The 21,356-nt window shown below is 41.7% G+C and overlaps 1 protein-coding gene across 3 annotated transcripts in view; it reads left to right on the top strand.

Moving 5' to 3' along the window:
* Positions 1 to 21,356, top strand: part of grb14 (growth factor receptor-bound protein 14) — a 144,396-nt gene that overhangs the window by 38,107 nt on the left and 84,933 nt on the right. For 2 of the 3 annotated variants that reach the window (XM_078552299.1, XM_078552301.1), the window contains exons 2-5: positions 2,576 to 2,732; positions 8,660 to 8,781; positions 10,148 to 10,219; positions 12,449 to 12,586. In XM_078552299.1, coding sequence (XP_078408425.1) covers positions 2,576 to 2,732; positions 8,660 to 8,781; positions 10,148 to 10,219; positions 12,449 to 12,586 — 489 coding nt within the window. Of the gene's footprint in view, positions 1 to 2,054; positions 2,220 to 2,575; positions 2,733 to 8,659; positions 8,782 to 10,147; positions 10,220 to 12,448; positions 12,587 to 21,356 lie in introns of those variants that run through there. The other variant, XM_078552300.1, reaches the window with a different exon arrangement.

The following is a 21,356-nucleotide window of genomic DNA, read 5'->3' as shown; positions in this document are numbered from 1 at the left end:
AGTATCATAATTTATACTGTGAAAATAGAGAAAACAGTAGACAGAGACAGTAAGAACATATCCCAGTGACCTACTTAGCACTAGCATGGTGCTATGTCCTCCATGCTTGGGCACTCCTACCTGGTAGCCCTCCCCGACCTTGCTGCCTTGGCAGAGGTAGAGGCAGCTTGTTCACTTGTCTCGGCTTGCAGCTGAGATGCTTATGGTGGTCGTCCTCATCGTGGAGGTGCCTGTGGGGGCCTTTCACAGGGCTGCTGCGTATGCAGCATTGAAAGGCAGCCATCATCACTTGATCCTGCCAAATAGATGGCGGTCCCTTCGTCAGAGGTGCCATGGAGGCTAAGGATGATGAGGGTGCCCCTTGAGTGATGGCACCCTCAACTTCCTCTGTGGCATCCTTAGTCCTTGCAAGGCTCTCCGGATGCCTGGATGAGGACACCTTCTGAGTCATAGCTGGCATCCCTCCAAAGAATTCTGCTTCACCAGTGCCACTAACTGGTCCATGATATGGAGCCTCATGCATCCCTTGAATGTCAATGTGTAGTTCCTGCATAGACTGAGTGATATCACATATGGCTGTCTAAATGGTTGGTCACACTCTTAATGGGGGAACTATGCACTCAAAGCCCTGAGCCATTACAGCACATGTGAGCTAGACGATTCTCAGCCCATGGCTGCACCAGCCTCAGGAAACTCTGAGTTATGGAATCACACATCCTGATACTGTTATTTCCAGTGACTCCTGAAGCCCTGCACTGGGCCCAGCTGAGCAGGGCTTTGTCTCTGAGGGGAACTGACCACAGCTCCCTTTTTTGCTTCTTTTAAATATTTGGTTTTTGATTATTGCAGCAACAGTTGCCTATATTAAATATCTCCGTTATAATCAGACAAATTTATTTGCCTATTTTATTTTCAATTTCACAGTAACAAACTTAAAAAGGGATATCTTTGATTGGAATTATTACATTTGATCTCTAAATATAACCATTTAAATTCGGATTGTACGTTTCAACTTGTATTTTTTTGTATTCTGACGTTTTATACAAACTAAAGTAAGGTTACTCCAGTTACACTAATTAAAAAGTTTTCAGGCAAAGATATGGGTATTGAAGCATTGTGTGTTCTGCACCTCATGACAAAATGAGCACTGTTCCTCATGAAATATGATAGCTTTGAGCTTTGGTTTGGCAGAACCACTGCAATTAAAATGCACACTGGGACACAATTGGAATTAAGCCTGACTGCATTTCCTGTATCATTTTTCTACAAGGGAAGTAACTTTTGGTGTAATAAAAGCATTTTAGACTTTGATTTTGCATAAACAAATTACTTTAAAGAAATTGAAAGTATTTTGCTAAGCTGCATTTGTAAAGCAGCTAAGATAACTATAGTTTTGGTTTTATACTTCTCACATCTAAAAATGCTTGATCATGCAGTAGAATCGAACACGGAAAGTGCTTCAGTACATAAGCTCTTGTGTTTTGTTTGCAGTCCGTGATTGGAGATCCTTCAGTTCTTGTCTTCTAAATCTCCGTGCTGACTGATTTTAAATAGCAGATCATTTACCTAGGTTCAAATGACATCATAACAGAAGCCTCTCATTGCCGGGAGCTTTTGAAGGGTGCTTTACGTAGCCCAGCAGGGGCACACTGACAAGATTTCTTCTGTATACACAGGCTGACTTGCCTTGCCCCTTCTGATCTCCCTTTCAAACGAAAAGAACATAAAGGCTGCATCAGCAAATCCCTAGTTAGTGCCTTCTAACCCCTCCTCTTACCATCCCTCAACGCTAGGCAAAGTTGAGCTGTCTAACATTACTGTTGAGTCTTATCTCCATGAATGCAAATTAATTTATTATTAACCATTATTCAGAATTGTGAATAAGAAGTGGAACAACCATAGTGCTTTTTTTTTGCTTTAAGTTTATGCAGTAAGGGAGGTTCAGCATATGCTGATTCCTGAAAAGGTAGCAGGTGATTGGGTGAAAAATTTGATGACATGCAGCTGTGGAGTCAGGCAACTGCTGTTAACAGGCAGCACCATATAATCACCTCATTTGAGACTGGTGCAATCGCAGATATCTCCAAGGGTGATCTAGCGTGCCCTAATGTGCAATTCTAAGTTACCTGCACAATGATTTTATAGAGCAATGCACACATACTTATATTAACTGTAGAGCTGACCAAAATATGCAAGTCTGTTTGTCGTCATGTCTGCTGGTAAGTAAAGCTAATGTAAATAATCAAGACTCGAAAAGGTGGAAGTTTGTAGAGACATTTGAAATACTTTAAACAATTGTTTAAAAATCTGTATTTATTATAGTGCCATGATGATGCAAATGAATCATTTTTTTACGTGTTTATACAACAACATTACACTATTTTGGGCAATTTTCTTATTTGAACTTATGTAAATGCAAAAATTGAAGGGATTTTAAATTTCAACTTTTAACAGGTGGAATGATAAGGGGTTCATTCATTTGGCTTGCTAACGGGGTTAGCATATGCAACCATTGCAGTTCGTAATCAGAAGTTTATTTTTCTTAGGTGCCTTATCTCTTGGTTTTTATATGCAGGTAATTAAAGTATTTAATGAGGATGGCAGCAGTCAAGCATTGGAAGTGCCAAGTGACATCATAGCTCGCGATGTCTGCCAGTTGTTCATACTGAGAAATCACTGTGTCAATGACAACACCTGGACTCTCATTGAGCATCTTGCTCATATTAGCTTAGGTAAGTGTAGGCATGACAGTTATGAAATTCTTTGTATGAATTTATTTATCTACAAAAAGATAAATTTACCTTTTTTATTTAGATTTATCACAATATGACTTGAAGTAATTACAAAGAAAAAAAACTGAGCATATGCAAAATATATGCCTATATATGTTTTTCAAACACATTTTATTTTTGCATGTCTTTGCTTACTGTGTCTGCTATCATTTTTGCTCACCCTTAGAGAGGCAATTGTTCGGTTGCACAGAAGCAATTTTAGTGTGCGTCACAATGCATATAATAGCATCCATTTGAAGCAGTGAACAGCAAAATTTTATTGCCCAGCCATTTGCAAATACTCAACCACAATTTTCATACAGCTAGTCAATCAGGGTCTTTTTCACCTAAACCATTCAGTGGGTTTCTAATGGTATAAAGTCGGCCAACTGTTTCATACTCTGCCCAATATTACTTTTCAATGAAATCAGGCGGGGCGGTCAATTCAATCCTGTAATTTTCTTGCTGAAAGCATCAGATAAAAATAACCTATATTTTGGGAAAATATCCCACTTTGTTACCCTTTTCGTGCACTCTCAAAACTACCTCTCTTCATAAAAAAATTTGTTGATTTGTTGATTCAATGAAAGGTATTCAAACTCTTTGGGCTGAATTTTGCCGTCGGCGAGCAAGGGGCAGGGCCCACTCGCTGACACGCAAAATGGGAACCCCCGACATCATCCCGCCCCATTTAAATCTTCAGGAAGGCGGGCCAGCAGCAAAATCAGCTGTGCGCCTGCCGACCTGTCAATGGCTAATTGAGGCCAATGACAGGATCATTAAAACAATTAAAGGATCTGCCCGTCCAACCTTAAGGTTGGCAGGCAGGCCAGGAGCCCCGGTGGGGAACAGAAAAAACATGAAACCTCATCCACCGGCAGGATTTAAAAAGTTTAATAAAGTTTTAGTGAAATTTATTAACATGTCACATCTCGTGTGACATTGTCACATGAGGGGGACATGTTAAGGATTTTTTTTTCTATTTTTTATGTTTATACAACTGTCAGCGATCTCCCTGAGGCAGCACTTAGCCTCAAGGAGATGTGCGCTTTTTTGTGCGCATGCGCGAAAGAGCACACTCTCACATTTGGGGAATACCCCCCCCCCAGCAAAGGAAGCACATAGCGTTTCCCGCCGGGCGTCACGTAAGGCCCGCCCACTTAAAATGGCAGCGGGGCCCGCTTCTCCGGCGGGGATCAGCTCCCCGCCTGCCGGAGATTGGGTCGGGCCCGCCCGCCCGGTAGGCAGAAATTTCTGCCCTTTGTTTAGTAATTCTTCATTAAATGGGTTCTGTTCATTCTGTTCACTGATATTTCTGCTATTTTGTTTGTGTTGAGGAAACACCTGAACAATGCATTTAGCAGCCCCTATTAGCGATGACTCCCTTTACTAACAAAATGTATTGATCTGAAATTTTCACTTCGCAATTGACCTGGTCTCAAAAGCTTTTTGGGGAGACAGTTCCAGATTTTCACTACCCTTAATGTGAGGAACTGCTTCCTTACATTATCCTTAAACTAAAAGCGGAAATGCTGGAAACACTCAACAGGTCAAGCAGCATCTGTGGAGAGAAACAGAGTTAACGTTTCCAATCGATAACTTTCATCAGAATCTGATGAAAGATCATAGAAGTCAAACTCTCTTTTTCGCCACAGATGCTACCTGACCTGCTGAGTGTTCCCAGCATTTTCTGTTCTTATTTCAGATTTCCAGCACCTGCAATATTTTGCTTTCATACCATCCTTCAATGGCCTGGCTCAAACCTTAAGACTCTGCCCCCTCGTTCTGAACTGTACATAACTGTGTGCGCCACACGTCTCTACCCTATCAAATCCTTTACTCCTCTTAAATACTTAAATTGGACACTCTTTACTCCTCTATACTTGAGGAATACCCAAACCTATTCTAAGCAACCTGTCCTGAATTTAACCCTTTCAGTCAGGTCAGTTTTTAAAATGTGGTCCATAGCCCAGATTTGCTGGACCAGGGTATCTAATGGTGTCTGCTGATAGTTAACCTTAACTTGCCCTTACCCTTATAGGCCATTAATTTTTTTGCATTGAAAGTTACTGAAAATGTGAGCTGATAATGTTGCATCAAGGGAAATGGCATCTGGGGCCTGAGTGAACAGGGCAAGTAACTGTGTACCTCACTAATTGAAGAATTATGAAATTAACAGTGCAAGGAATGAGAAAAAGTGTAAATTATGTGGGTGAATTTAATGTCAAATTGAAAAGTAAAATAGGGGGAAAGAAAGATTAGATTGAGAGAGAAAAAAGAGAAGGAAAAATTAAAAGATTTTAAATTACACATTTTAAATAAATCTCCAATGAAAATCAAAACTTGAAGGACTGAGACTCCACACTTGTAAAAGTTACTTTTTAATTCTAACGGGATTAATCAACACCATTTAAGACTTATCACATTGCTAAATGTATTTGCATTTGAAATGACAGCAACTTTCTGTGCAGAGTTTGCCATATACGTATGTGTAAATACAGCAACTTCATGCCATGCATTTCAATTGGGTGGCAGATAATGAGATGCTGCTTATGTAAAGCTAATGGCTCAACAGTGAAACAATTAGAAATCTGTGTTAAGCGTAAACCACATAACAGACTTGTAAGCAAAATTGGAGCCCACCATATTAAAGAGACAGTGGCAGCATGGATACAAAACAAAAATAAAAATACCTGGAAAAACTCAGCAGGTCTGGCAGCATCTGCGGAGAGGAACACAGTTAACGTTTCGAGTCCGTATGACTCTTCAACAGGACTAAGTAAAAATAGAAAAGAGGTGAAATATAAGCTGGTTTAAGGGGGGGTGGGACAGGTAGAGCTGGATAGAGGGCCAGTGATAGGTGGAGATAGCCAAAAGATGTCATAGACAAAAGGACAAAGTTGGCTAAGAGAAATAATACAATAGTGGCGAACGGCTGTTTTTCACACACTGGAAGGAAGTATGCTTCACCACAGGTCAGTGTTAGGACCACTGCTCTTAATATTCATGATTTGTCTCTAGATATGCAACAATAACTTTTATTAGTGCCTTTAACATAGTAAAATGCTCTAAAACACTTTACAGGAGCATTATCTGGTTACTCGCATTGAGTTATGTATACAGAGCATAATTTCAAAGTTTTCAGATGTCACAAAACTCGAGAAATGTAGTGAACAGTGAGGAGGATAGTAACAGACTTCTGGGAAAGATGGACTGGTGAAATGGGCAGACACTAAAAAAAGGAACAGATATAGGCTTCTCGGCCCTTTGAACCTGCTTCATCACGATCGTGGCTGATCTGCCTCAATTCCAGCCTTTCTCACTATCTCCATATTTCTTACTCCTCCTCAGTATCCAAAATCTATCAATCCCTGTTGAATAAACTCAATGATTAAACATCCACAGCCCTTAGATGTATAGAATTTCAAAGATCCACAACCTTTTCAGTGAAGAAATTTTACCTAATCTCAGTCCTAAATTGCTGACCCTTTATTCTGAGACTGTGACCTTCCTAGTTCTAGACCCCTCAGCCAGGGGTAACAACCTAGCAGTATCCACCCTATCAATCCCCTTAAAAATTTTGTATGTTTCAATTAGATCACTTCTCATTCTTCTAAATTTCAGGGAATATAGGCCCAGTCTACTCAATATCTCCTCATAGGACATTCCCCTCATCCCAGGAATCCAAACTAGTGAATCCTCGTTGCACTCCCTCCAAGGTTAGTATATCCTTCCTTAAGTAATGAGACCAAAACTGTACACAGTACTCCAGGTGTTCGATGAAATGTAATGCAGAGAAGTGTGAAATGATTCATTTTGGTAGGAAGAATGAGGGTCTAATATAAACTAAATGGTGGTGCAGGAACTGAGAACTGGGGTATGCATACAAAAGTCTTTGAAAGTGGCAGGGCAAACTAAGAAGGCTGTTCAAAAAATGTAAATGGGATCCTTGGCATAAGGCATGGAGTACAAAAACAAAAGAAGCTGTGGTAAACCTTCATCAAACACTGGCTAGATCCCAGTAGGAGCATTGTAGTCAATTCCAGCTGCCATATTTTAGGAAAGAGGTCAAGGGTTGAGAGAACAAAGAGGAGATTCACTCAAATGGTACCCGGGATTAGGAACCTCAGTTGCTACATGCTGGATCTAGCAATACTGGGGTGGTTCTCCTCAGAGCAGCGATGGATTCGGGCAGATTTGATAGCGGCATTTAAAATCATGCAAGGTTTTGATAGAGCAAATAAAAAAAAAAGTTCACAGTGTCAAAAGAGAAAATGTAGATTTAAGGTAATTGCCAAAAGAACCAGAGGTTACAGTAGGACACATAATTTTGCGCAGCAAATTATGACCTGGAATGTACTGCCTGAAAGAGTGCTGGAAACCAATTCAATAACTTCAAAAAGGATAGGGATATAGACTTGAAGAGGCTGTGGGGAAAATGGTAGGGGATTGGGACTAACTGGATAGTTCTTTCAAAGAGATGACACAGGCATGATGGACTGAGTGGCGACCTCCTGTGCTAGATCAATCCAATTTCTATGATTTTCAAAAAGCTTATGATAACATACCAGATACTCTAATGGGATTAGTGGTCAGAGTTTGGGTGAATAGGACTTGGTTGCATTCTTGTATATAGAATGTTGTTTATAACTGGTTCTGCATGGCGACCAGTTATTAATAAGATGTGCAGTGTTTGGTTTTAGAGCCCACTGCTGATCTGGATGATGGCATTGCGGGGGAAAGGTCTAGATGTGACAGCTAGTGGGTCAACCTCTGGTAGGCTTTACGCATGGAAATAGGGTTAATGTCAAGCATGTGTACTCCATCCAAGGCTGTTGAATGAAAGTAACTTCGGGATATCATAGCATATGACTTTCTGGGGGTTCACATCAGTACACTATTGAAAAAGCAAGTACAGCATTGGGATGGTTTGCTCAAATGATCAAATAAAAGCCCAAAATACTATATTATTGGAGGCTCTGCAAAAAGGTTCAGAAGAGGGCCATTAGATTGATAGCCAGCTTGAAAGCCCAAAGTTATCATAAGCTTGGAGCAGAGGCTTTTTATTCTTGAATGGCATAGATTTTGAAGAGATTTGATAAAATAATGAAAGTGTTAAATACATGTCGATGGGTTATTTAAATTAAATCAGTTTGCTAGGACCAGGACAGGAGTGTAATTTTATATTGGCACAAAACTGGATTTGATGTCATGCAATGAATGCAGATTCGCTGGAAGCTTTCAAAAGAGAACTGAATGATTTCCTTGCTGTGTATAACAATATTATGTAATAAAGGTATGCAGTATTAGGGTATGTGTCTTCCAGTCACTTGGTTTTCCTAGAACTTGTTTGATAATGAATTTTGATGCTGCTGGCATACTTGTTTTGTGGGCCAACTCCCAGACACCATAGCAGCCCTACACTGCTAACATGAACAGTGGGATGAGGAGGAGTGGAATCCGCAGTGCGAACTTGAAGGTTGGGGAGGGTGGATACTTCAAATTCAGCATAAATCAGCCGCTGAATCTGGGGCCTTTCTGGTTCAAGATTCAGCTGCTCCCAGGACAAACCTGGTATACCACCTGAGAGCATAGGGGAATTATACTTTTAACTAAATGTATTGATTACAAGCAATTATAGACAATTGATTCTTCCACTGTTCTCCTTTCTTATTACTGCAGCTAAGTTATGCTAATTTTCTACTAACTAGGAAAATACATAACTTATTAATCTTGCCATGTAGGACATGGGTGAAGTCCAACTTCTACTGTGTTATCTCCATTAGGTATGCCTTCAGTTTTTCTGAACTGAATTATGAAGGAAAAACAAAGAATTAATGGTTCTGGAATTATGTTTGTCATTTATCCTTTTTTGATTTCTTGTATAGAAAGAATTGTAGAAGATCATGAATCAGTGATTCACGTGCAGTCAACCTGGGGGATGGACACAGACAGCCGATTATACTTCAGAAAAAATTATGCAAAATATGAATTCTTTAAAAACCCTTCAGTAAGTCAAAACAGCAAATTTGCAGGAAAATTAACCAATGTCATGTAGGTTATTTTCAGATTTGATCAATTGCTGATGTGGTTTATGTTTACAGTGTATTATCTTTAAAAGGAAAGCCGGGTTTTCCATTCATGGTTTGAAGGAGCGGATTGTAAATGACATCATATGGTATTGTAAATGACATCATATGGTATTGTATATGCTAAAAATGGTGTGTTTTGTTATATCTCCTATACCCTTTGCATTCTCTTTATACAGAATGGAATATCAAAAAGATAATGGCCAGATTTTACTCCTGTAGCACTTGGGGAGTAAAGAATTGCTTAGGTGGCAACCATAGAGGAATTTGGTCAGGAAGGATTATACTGCCTGCGAAATGAGTCTGCCAAAATTACCTTCACTTAAAACAACGGATGGAAAATTGGGTGGGCACTATGACGAGAGTGCATCCAGTCTGCTGATATTTTTTCTTTGTTTTCTGCCCAATTGACCCTTTATACCCAAGTGTCTAAAAGGGAAGGCTGCCCTAATATGTCATATAATGAATTTAAAACAATAATTCACTCTTTTTGATCGAACCTAATTAAATGCTGCTGTCATGTTTTTGTGATTTCTAAACCAGTCAGCCGTTTAAACTCATGAACTTCATCCATTATTTTATGAAAGGTGTTTCAAATTATGGCCTGGATTTTCCATCTTTACATTCGCCAACTCCAGCATTTTAGTTTGAAAATTCTCATTTCAAGTACAGAAATGGAAACCCCTGGCTGGTATATGGAGCGTCTAAATTTTATTGTGGAAAAATGCAGTTGTGTTGTACTTACAAGTTGCACAGCTTGAAGACAAGAAGAAAACATTTGTAGCCTGGGTTTTCCTTTGCTATTGGGCCCCATAGAGGGCAGAATAATGGCAAAAAATAAAGGGAAATCAGGTAGTGAGGCCTAGCACGCTGTTCCTGCCCCAATGTCTTTCTCCCATCACCAGCTACTCCTTCATAACTTGCCACATGCAAAACAACCAAATTTACCTGCCTTTTACTTTTTATCGTCACCATCAGAGAGTGCCAGGATGGTGGTAGTCCATGAGATAGAGGATGGCCTGCTTGATGCACCACTTGGGTGGAGATTTGGAACTTCTTTGAAATATCAGGGAAAAGTTGTGTGTAATTGCATGAAATTTTGGACAAAATGTTTGGGCTAAAAGTACAGAACTTTATGTAAAAGTAAAATTCAATTTTTTTTTCTGCAAATGCCATAATAATGAGTATCAGAATGTAACATTTTTAACTTATAATGCTTGTATTGTACTTTACCTTCGCCCTGCCAAGCACTCCATGACGTTTTGATTTTTTTCTTTTCTCGAGCAGTTTTTTCCAGAGCACATGGTGTCTATTTGCAGTGAGACAAATGGAAGTTTAAGTCATTCCCAATTAATACAGGTGCGGTAATATTTTTGTACAAACAGCATTTCTAAAATCAAGGGATGGAAAGTGTTTGTTCTATTAAAAAAAACTTTTGTTCTGTAGTAAATAACAGAACACACTGGGGCCAACAAACCTGAGTTGCATTCTGCTTGACCTTGCGTCAACCTGCTCATATTTGCAGATTTGGGTCATTAGCCTGTACCCACGTGCTGTATGTGCAGACCTGCCCCTTGGCCACTCTCCCACCTGACTTCTTAAAAAAGAGATGGAGCGTGGGAATTGCAACTGTTGCACTTTCCTGAATCCTACAGCAGTTGTAATGGCCACCAGCTTCATGGTATTGTGACTGATGTCCAGAAGCAGCAGCCAAATGGCTTTCAGTGCTGTTCAGTATGTTGTCCTACTGAAGAAAAATTCTTGGTCTTTGGAACAAAAACAAAAAATGCTGGAAAAACTCTGATAGTATCTGTTGAGAGAAAGACAGAGTCAACGCTTTGAGCCTGCATGACTCCTCCTTAAAGCAGTGAGGAGGAGTCATGCGGACTTGAAACGTTAACTCTGTCTTTCTCTCAATGGATACTGTTGGACCTGCTGACTTTTTCCAGCATTTTTTGTTTTTGTTTCAGATTTCCAGCATCTGCAGTATTTTGCCTTTATCTTGGTCTTGTGGACCTTGCTGTCTAATGTTCAGTCCTTGGAGAGGAGTTAGGCACACAGTTCAAGTTACATTTCCATGTGCCTCTTAAAATGGTCATTGGGAGTTGAAAAGGAGGTCAACGGGCTGGTTACACTCACCTTAACTCTGTAGTATTCCTACCCTTTGCTTGATCTTAATCTTAATGACAATGGAGTCTGAGCTTCTAGCACTTCTTATTAATGTTGTAAGAAGACAGTTGGTGTTGGAGAAAAGAAGCTGGAAATTAACTTTGCTCTCCAGCAAGACAATAGAGTAATAGATTGTTTTGTCAGAGAAAAATGAAGCAGGTAACACGTGGTGGTCCAGTAGGTCTAGTGATGAATAGCTGAAATCAGTTGTGCATCAGATACACAAGCTTCTGATCTTTGGACTGAGGAAGTGAAGATGGAGGTCACATTAATGGGAGGGAGGTTCTGCAAAGTTGTGATGCCAAAGTATTGTGGCAAAAAGAGAGACAAAGATTATACAGTTGGCAGTTTGAAAATGAAATTATAAGTGACTTGGGGTGAATGCACAGGAAAGTGGGGTTGTAAGGAGGTAGACAGATGTGATCGGAGAGATGCACAGGAAAGTCACCTCAAGAGTGACCAAGATCATGAGAGTAGAAGACCTGTGGCATAGTAAAGTTGAGAGGGTGGCTGTGAGTATAGTTCACAGAGTTTATATGGAGGAAGATGTTAAGGGAGAATGAGGACAGTGAAATCAGATGAAAAGGGGGCAAGTGGAGTTGAGATGATTTTCAAGGATGAGGCATTGCTCAGTGCAGAGACTGAGGGAGGAAAGTAAAGAGGATATCTTGGTTAGAAACTCTGGGTGGGACTTTGTGTGGCAGACTTGAGGGTGTGGTAGACAATGAAGATGTTGGAGGAGTACTCCAACGAGGAGAAGGTACTAGATAAATAGGGGAATAGATCAATATGTGACTTGGCCATGAGGGCCACCCTTGTTTGGGAGCAGTTGTGGATGAGTGTGACTGGAAGGACGTTGGTGAGATTAGACCCCAACGAGTGTGCTTGTTGTGTTGGGAAAGATGTTGCTGAGATGAACCCTCAGTGGGTGTGCTGGGTGGATAAGTTATTAAGAGATCACTGTGGAATAGTTGGCGTTACTGTTCATAAGTAAAGAATGACTGGTGCCTCAGAGGTCTGTGAAACAGAGGCCAGCCTTTGTTCAAGGGAGATTGAACCCTGTACTCGCAAGTAAATATGAAGACAGAAGTTCTGATTGTTTATGGTAGAAATAGAGATGGGGAGGTAGTTCAGGGAGCTTGGGCAAAGGGGAGAAACTACCAGAGAAAAGGGAAGTGAAAGGCTGCATTACTGGCATGTGGAGAGAAAGATCTGGAAGTGCCTGGGAGAAAAAAAGAAAGAAGGGGGGTGGGGGGGATATACTAGGCTCAAGTTTGAAGTGACTGTCAAAAAGTGCATGCAAATGGGAGTATAACAAATTCAGGTGGCTCAGGAGGAAATAAGCAAATTAATGTTAATCTTTTCTTTGCTTCAGCCTTAAATGTCAACCTTTTAAAATTTTGAAATTTATGTTTCTAGGATTTCCTGAATTCAAGCATGTGTCCTGAGATTCATGGCTACCTTCATGCTAGAGAGCAGGGAAGGAAGACATGGAAGAAATGTTACTTTGTCTTGAGAAGGTCTGGGTTATACTTCTCCACGAAAGGTACATCTAAGGTAAAGTGCCATTGTTCAACTGATAGCAGATTTTTAAAAAAGGTTTGCTCAATTTCTATTCGTCATGACCTGTTATATGGAGATTAGGTACTGATGAAACCTTGGCCCGTAACTTCCGAGCTCCGGGGCAGTGTATCTGGACAGTATCCCAAAGATGCGCTAGAGAATGCCCCCACCCCCTCCCATCGCTCCCAAACCCCGCCCCCCCCCCCCCCCCCCCCCGACCCCCCAGCCCCATGGGCAATTGCCCTGCACTGGGAACTATCTGATAATGCGATTTAAAACGCAACATTTGGATGGTTTCGACTGGGTTACAGCAACAGTTACCCAGAAAAAGTTAGAATTAAAACCACTTCTAGCTACAGAGTAACTATAGCACTGTACCCAACCATCCCCCTGCCCAGCAAACGGGCCATAGGACTCCTCGCCACTGCCCCCTCTCGCCACAAGACCCTCTGACTACCCGACAACCCCCTCCCCTCCTAGAGTAGACCCAAGGGATCCCCTGACTGCCCCCCTTAACCCCCCCACCCGCCCAAACTCTGTCCACCTACCTTATAAACTTGCCTTCTGCCTGGCTGCTCAAAGTGGCTAGACCTTTAAATTTACCTGCTTTACGGCAGCTAGTGCTGTAAAATAGCGGGACAGAAGGCCATGGGAACCCACTGTGCTGCACAGATCTCACCTGGCCTGAGTCAGAAGGTCAGGTAAGATAGGAGCAGCTGGATTTCCAGGCAAGGAAATACGGGTAGAGTGGCAAACCAACTTCAATGTAATATTTAACTTTTAGACTGCCAGTGACTTCAGGGAATTTCAGGATTTATTATCTGGCCATTATATTGAACTTTAGCTCATTCACATTGATCCCGAAACAAGCAGTACTGTAATAGTAGAGTTATGTAAGTGTTTGTAATAGCTTTGCTACTGTAATAGTAAACATGCACAACACAGCTTCTGCTCATCCTTTTTATCCCCACCCTTTCCAGCTTCATTGTTTTAACACCATTTTATTTTTAATGTTCCATTTGCATTTTTAAGCAGACCTACTTTTCCTCTATACCTGATGTTTCAATATACACTTTTGAATTACGACCTTTAAAATTTTGATTTCTGGTTGGCTCATTCCCAGCTCCAAAAGCTGTTGGTAGATTTTGTTATTGGCTGTTACATGATCTCTTTTGTTGACTTTTCATGACTCTGGAATGTAAATATTTAACATGCTCACATTGTAAAGGAAACCAGGTCAATTTTTTGATGCAATTTTCAAGCATTGAGGGGAGATTTGATAGAGGGGCACAAGAATATCTCAGGTTTAGATAAAGTGGAGAAATAAAAGTTGTAGTGGAGTCAAAACAAAGAAAAGCGGTTCCCATTAGCAGATGGCGCAAGGGAAAGTGGACAGTGATTTTATGTTTTGAGGAAGAGAGGCAGGTGGAATGTGAGGAAGAACTTTTTTTATGCAATATGTGATAATTATCTGGAACTCGCAATCTGCGAAGGTGGTGGAAGCAGAGACGATGAATGATTTCAAAAGGAAATTGGATAGGTGTTTGGCAATAAACTTGCTAGGCTACTGGCGTAGAGCAGGGGAATTAGACTGACTGGATTGCTGTGCAGAGAGCAGGCATGGACGCGATGGGCCAAATGCCTGTCTACTGTGCAATAATAACCGTTTGGCTGGAATTTTATGGGTAGGCCTGAGACTGCTGGGACCAAAAGCAGGTGCCGCTGGCACTTGCAACTCAATCCCCCAGTGGAATGCAATTTTGCACCGGTTGGCTAATTAACTGCCTACAGGAGCGGGTGGGGGTGACCATTCTTGGAAGGGAGGCGGACGATGAAGCAGCAGTTGTCAGATGATGGCACTTTAGATGCCGGAGCCATGTTTAAAGGGCTGCCAGCACTCTTTGAATCTAGCTGCTGCCTGCGCTGGAGCCGCAGACCTCGGTTCAGCCCTGCCATTGTGCGAAGGCCTATTGGTGATTGAAGCAGGTGTTCTGAAGGCCAGAGGAAGGAGGCGCTTGTTGGCGTGACAGAAGGAAGATTCTCGGTGGCCCCACGGTTCAGTGCTGATTCCCTGCAGTTTCTCCTCTTAAGCAGCTCTGGAAAGGCAGGAGGTCCTCTTCCCCAGGGACAGAAGGAGAAGACTTCCCTACCTAATGAAGCAAGCTGTTGTGGTGTTTGGAGAACCATGTTGCAGTGCAACAAGTGTGTGAATGACATTTGTTCTGCCAAGGTGAGTACCTTACTTCCCTTAGAGGTTTAGAAATGGCAATGTGTGAAGGCACGGTTGTTTGGGGAGGGGAAACCCATCTGGTTGGTGGCAGTGGCACTTGGAAGAGCAATGGATGCATCTGTCAACAGGCACTCGCCTGTCAGTGGTGACCCTTGCAAGATCACGCCAGAGTGGTCACAGATGAGCGCCCCCAAAATGGACAGCTAGACTGCCAGCTGCAAGGCATTCTGCCTGTCATTGTCAGGCACCTAACGTTGTACACCTTTGTTCCTGCAGAAAAAGAGAGCTCGCAATGCTAAAGAAAGTAACCAGACCATCAGGGTGCTAGTTCACGCCATCCTCACACCTACAGAAGAGGAGACTATAGAACTAGCAGGCCAGCATGGCAGCCAATCCATTGAGGATGGCTCAATTTTTCTTTTAAAAAAAAATTTTTTTTTTCAATTTTTTTTTTTAGGAGTGCAGGTGCAGGATGGTGAGTAGCTCATGGCAGGCACAAAGGGAGCTTTGTGTGCACACAAGTGGTGGTACACCCATATCATCCACTGTACATAAATCGAACAGAATGCCAGGTAATTCTGGAGGCACTTGTTTAGAAGGGCAAAACCTTTTGATTTTTCTGTTCTCTCAGATAGGTCAGCCATGAGAACAGAGCTGCTGTCTTCGGGGTGCCTCTGAGGAGGAGGAGGGATATCAAAGGGTGCACATTCACATCATTGCCTGCACTTTCCACCAGCACAGATACACTCATGTCAGTACGTATCCATTCTTGGATCTTAGATTCAGGGTCACCAACTTGGTGAGAACACTACACACGCGCCTGAGCAGCTGTCGGAGGCTGAGGCAGCTGAGGCCACTGACACTCAGAGGACTGTGGGAGAATAGGCCCATGCTGAGCCCCAGGCTGATGATGTGCATCTAGAGTTGTCCATAAGGTGACAGATGCTGGATGTACAGTGTGATGTGCGTGAAGGTCTGGCAGAGGGAGATTCCAGAGGGTATGTGCACCCTGGCTTGAACAGTGCAGGAGACCACCAAGGCCATGAGGGCTGCTATTTCCTTTTCATCTGTATGCATGGCCTCCTCATCAAGTCAGATCGAATAGGCCAGTCAGTGGATGCTGGAGATGGGCGCAGATCTCAATTCCATCCCCTTATCCATAAGTTCTGTGCAGCAGTTGCTTGGTGAGAGGGGAATGAAGCACAGAGTTCCCAGCTTCTGACCTGCTCTTGTAGCCACAGTATCTATATGGCTGATCCAGTTAAGTATCTGCTCAGTTTTTAACAGCCAGGATGTTGCTGGTGGGGGATTTGCCATTGAATATCAAGGTACAATGGTTAGATCCTCTCTTGTTCAGGATGGTCATTGTCTGGCATTTGTGTTGTATGAATATTACTTGCTACTTGTCAGCCCAAGCCTGAATGTTGTCCAAGTCTTGCTGCATGTGGGTATGGACAGTTTCAGTATTTGAGGAGTTGCGAATGGTACTGAACACTGTGCAATCATCAGGAAACATCCCCGATTCTGACCTTATGATGGAGGGAAAGCCAGTGATGACGCAGTTGAAGATGACTGGCCCTGGAGCACTACTCCGAGGAACTCCTGTGGCGATATCCTGGGCCTGAAATTATTGACCTCAAACAGCCGCAACCATCTTCCTTTGGGCTAGGTGTGACCCAAACTAGTGGAGAGTTTTCCCCCTGATCCAGTTTTGCTAGGGCTTCTTGATGTCACACAGGGTCAAATGCTGCTTTGATGTCAAGGGCAGTCACTCTCACCTCACCTCTGGAATTCCGCTCTTTTATGCATGTTTTGACCAAGGCTGTAATGAAGTCTGGAGCTGAGTGGCCCTGGTGGAACCCAAACTGAGCTTTGGTGAGTAGGTTTTTGCTGTGTAAGTGTCGCTTGATAACACTTTTTTGACGACACCTTCCATCACTTTGATGATTGAGAGTGGAGTGTTGGGGTGGTAATTGGTCGTATTAGATTTGTTCTACTTTTTGTGGGCAGGACATAGCTGGACAATTTTACACATTGTCAGGTTGATGCCAGTGCTGTGGCTTTACTAGCTTAATCGTTTGGATTGTAGGGTTAGAAGCTTACGTTATTATTGGCACCACATCATCAATAGTTGGTTCCACTGTTACCAACATGTTACTAACAAGTGGTAATGCAGCAGTCATCCATACTTCACTTAATTCTAGTGTTAGCACTCTAATACTGCAAAATAGATGTTTGTTTTGAAGAAAAGATAATTTGGTTCTTTAGTCACAGCAGATTAATATTTGTTAAATTCAAGTCCCAGGGCTGAGAGGATTGCATGGCTAATTCTCTACACCACAAAATCTCCATTTTTTTTTGAAGTGGTTAGCCATTTCAAATCCTCAAGGAATTAACAAATAAACCTTTCAGAATATTCTAATAAATTGATCTTAGATTTTTTTTTTAGACAAGATTTAATTATTACAGAATCGTCAAAGTTAAATTATTCTTCAAAAGGGAAGAAATTTGGGTGTAACAGAAAGGAACCTAAAAATCATTGCTTCTCTGGGATTCAAGTCGAGCACTAGCACGAGAAAATATCCAAACGGGGTAGAGTCTGTTATGTGCCAAATAGAGCCAGCCAATTGGAGTGTAAAAGATGTTGCATAAATAATGGCTCCAGCATGACCCAAGATTATATCAGTGACTCCCACCACTATTTGGAACAAGACGGTTTTGTTTCAAAACTGCTAATAAGCATAGCTTTGCTGGTTGGCCACACTTCTGAACAAAAGCAGATGAACTGCCATTTATTCTGTGTTCGTTTGAGATTTTGAAAATATGACATTGTATTTTATACAAGAAAAAAAATCACAGCTATTAAAAGCTGAAATATTTGATCACTTCAATTTAACACTATGCTATTAGTGTGATAAATTTACAATGTAAAAATCAAAAATATTGCATATATTTTTTCCATTTATTTTCAGAACTAGCCGGGTACCCTTCTTTGTCCATTTAATGAATTGTATTAAGTTGGTATCTGCTGTTTCAAACAATAAAGCATGATCTATTTTCTAAAGATTAGACTCGAAAAATTTCAATGGTAGAACAACATTAATAGTGTTGCTTTGTTTTGCTGTTATTCAGTGTTGGGAAATGTTCAGCATCAAGTCAACTAAAATCCCTAGGGTTTTTTCCAACTTCATGCTCAGCTTATTTGAACATTGGATTTTGTGGTGAGCTGTGAAACGATGACACTTACTGCTGACTTCAAACAAAACCGCCCACAAAGATCTGGTATAAAAGCAAAATACTGCGGATGCTGGAGATGTGAAATAAAAACAGAAATTGATGGTAAATCTCAGCAGGTCTGGCAGCATCTGTGGCGAGAGAAAAATAATCAACGCTTTGAGTCCAATATGACTCTCCTTTGGAACTTTCCAATTTAGTGCAAACTGGAATACCTTTAACAGTGCATGATACGGAGAAGCGTAGAATCACTGACACCAACTTATGGATTTCTGCATTTAAATGCACACGTGCAGACTCCAGAAGTTGCTGTTGGTTTCAGAGGAGTAATGACAGCGAACTCTGATAGTATTGCCATCATTATTCTTGAAAAATCTGATGCAATAGTTTTTTAACATAGTGAATATAGAAGAATGTTCCAAGGCACTTTACATAGGAACAAAGGAATTAGGAGCAGGAGTAGGCCATTCAGCCCCTTGAGCCTGCCCCAACATTCAACTAGATCATGGCTGATCTTCTACCTCAATGCCATTTTCCCACTTTATCCCCATGTCCCTTGATATCTTTAATATCTATCAATCTCTGTCTTCAATATGTTCAATGGCTGAGCCCCTACAGCCCTCTGGGGTAGAGAATTCCAAAGATTCACAACCATCTGGCTGGAATCTTCTATTCTGGAATCTACGTGGGAGTAGAAGGCAGAGTGATTTCCACTGGCAGGGTGGTTGGGGGGGGTGGGGTGGTGGTAGGACAGTTGACCACGCGTGATCTTGCGCTGCTCAGCTCATTACATTTGCAGCCGCACAAAGCACAGTGAATCTTGGGCGGGGAAAGGCAGCAAGTTGACATCCCCACCATTATCTCATGAGGTCAAAGGTCCGGGTACCTAAACAGCCCGTTCTGCCCATTCCACCTTTGCACAGCCACTGTTCCACTCTTCCCCGTGAACCCTCCATCCCTTCATTGGTCGTCCTCCATACAACTTGCCTTGCACCTGGCCTTGAGCATAGGCTGGCACTCACTGGTGCTCCCCAAATGGACAATGCAGCGGCAAGTCAGTGTTGATCATGGAAGAGGTCCACCTTGCCAGGTGCACACCACTTATATACAGTTGTAAAAGTGAACGCTCTAATTTCTTGCTGGTTGGGAACTCAATTCCAGTGAGGTGGCTTTTTAATGACATGCTAATGCATGCAAAAGGGCTTTCTGACATTGATCATTGGGAAGCTTGACCCGCCCTTAAAGTCCTAAGAACATAGTTGCTAAAGTTCATCCTGCCATTGGGAAACTGATTTTGGCTTCAGACCAAATTAAGTTCCCCTGCTCGCCAAGCTCCCCACTGCTGGTGAAACTGGAAGATTCCACCCTCTGAGTGAAGAAGTTCTTTCTCGTTTTGGTCCTAAATGGCCTACCCCTTATTCTGAGATTGTATACCCCAGTTCTAGACCTCCCAGTGAGGGGAAGCATCCTTTCTGCATCTACTCTGTTGAGCCCCATAAGAACTTCAAATGCTTCAATGACATCACCTCTCATTCTTCTAAACTCTAGAGAACATAGGCCCAGTCTCCTCAGTTTCTCCTTCTAGGACAATTCTGCCATCCCAGGGATCAGTCTGGTGAACCTCCGTCGGACTCCCTCTATTCTTCCTTGGGCAAGGAGACCAAAACTGTATACAATACTCCAGGTGCAGTCTCACCAAGGCTCCGTACAATTTCAGCAAGACTTCTTTACTCCTGTACTCAAATCCTCTTGCAATAAAGGTCAACATACTATTTGCCTTCCTAATGGTTTGCTGCACCTGCATATTAGCTTTCAGTGAGTTTACCAAGCATAATTTTAAAAAAATCTACCCATGAGATACTTATGTCACCCATTTTCTTATGTGTAGTACTCCACTCTTGCCCATATTAAATTTCATTTGCAATCATTCTGCCACATACATATTTTGTGAAGGAGGTAGTATTGATGCACAAGGTGCTATAATTGGAAGAGTACCAGATGCTAGTTGAGATGCAGGTTTAAAAGAGGCTAGAAGTTTGGGTGAAGCGCAGCATTGAATTTAAGATCTATGAGTTCAGAAGAAGGGTGTGGGAATGTGTACAGGATGGGATGGAGGCAGAGTTCCAGATGAATTCTGTGAACAGCATTGCAGCAGTCCGGTCTGGAGGCTGTGAAAGTAAGGATGGCTGTTTCAGTAGTAGCAAAGGCGAGGCAGGGATGGAGTCAGTCTATGCTGATGAGGTTAACATAGATGCCTTTGAATGACTGTGTAGAGGTGTTAAAGCTCTTTTTAAGGATTGTGCATCATTGAGTTTAGCTTTGATCTCTGGAATGAGTGACAGAACTGGGGTTTATGAGCAAAGGTTTTGATGGAGCCAAACTATGTGGCTTCAGTTTTTGTCATCATGAATAGCACAGCAAAAGTCATGAAATGAAAGCTGATGTCTGAGAAATAACACTGGGTTAAAGTATATTGACAAAAGCTGACTGCATGTTTTGTCTAGCAGAGTGTAAAAGTAATTCAGACACTGAGTGGAAAATCTGCATTTAATCTGAATGCAATAAAGAGAAGCAGTTTTCTGAACAAGTAGAATCTTGTTGGTTAAAGATAATTGTAACTCATTTATAGCATATTCATTTTTATAGCACAAGATAGGCGGATGCCATTTTACCTACCTCAACTTTCTGAAAAAATCTACTTGGTCCTATTTTGTGCCTTTTCCCCAAACCCTGTTAAATTTATACTATTCCCCTTTCCTTTTACAACCTATTATGAATTCTGCTATAACATTCAAAATAGCCCTCTTCATTTTTTTTCAAATGTTCTTTTCTTTCCTCATTCTCTTTTAATTTATTTCACAGGATATGGGCATTGCTGGCTAGGCCAGCATTTGTTGCCTATCCCTGATTGCCCTCGCGTAGCTGGTAGTGGGCCATCTTCTTGGACTGTTGCAGTCCATGTGATTATAGGTACACCCACAGTGCTGTTAAGGAGGGAGTTCCAGGACTTTGACCCAGCAACAGTGAAGGAATGGTGATATAGTTCCAAGTCAAGGTGATGTGTGGATTGGACGGTATCTTGTAGGTGTGCTGTTCACATGCATCTGCTGCCCTTATCCTTAAAGTGATACAAATTTATGCAATGGCTACTAATCAATTGGCTAGTGGAATGAGTGTTTTGAGAGAAAAAAATAGAGAAAACTGATCTGTCAGCCCAAATTATCTTTCCAAATGTGCCCTATTCCCTTATTTACACCAATGGATGATGCTTTAACATATGCTTTGATTTATTTGTATCTT

Source organism: Cetorhinus maximus, chromosome 11 (genome assembly GCF_964194155.1).
Source record: "Cetorhinus maximus chromosome 11, sCetMax3.hap1.1, whole genome shotgun sequence".
In the NCBI taxonomy this organism is placed as follows: domain Eukaryota; kingdom Metazoa; phylum Chordata; class Chondrichthyes; order Lamniformes; family Cetorhinidae; genus Cetorhinus; species Cetorhinus maximus.
Note: the sequence above shows the minus strand (reverse complement) of the source record. Positions and strands in the feature narration are given on the sequence as shown.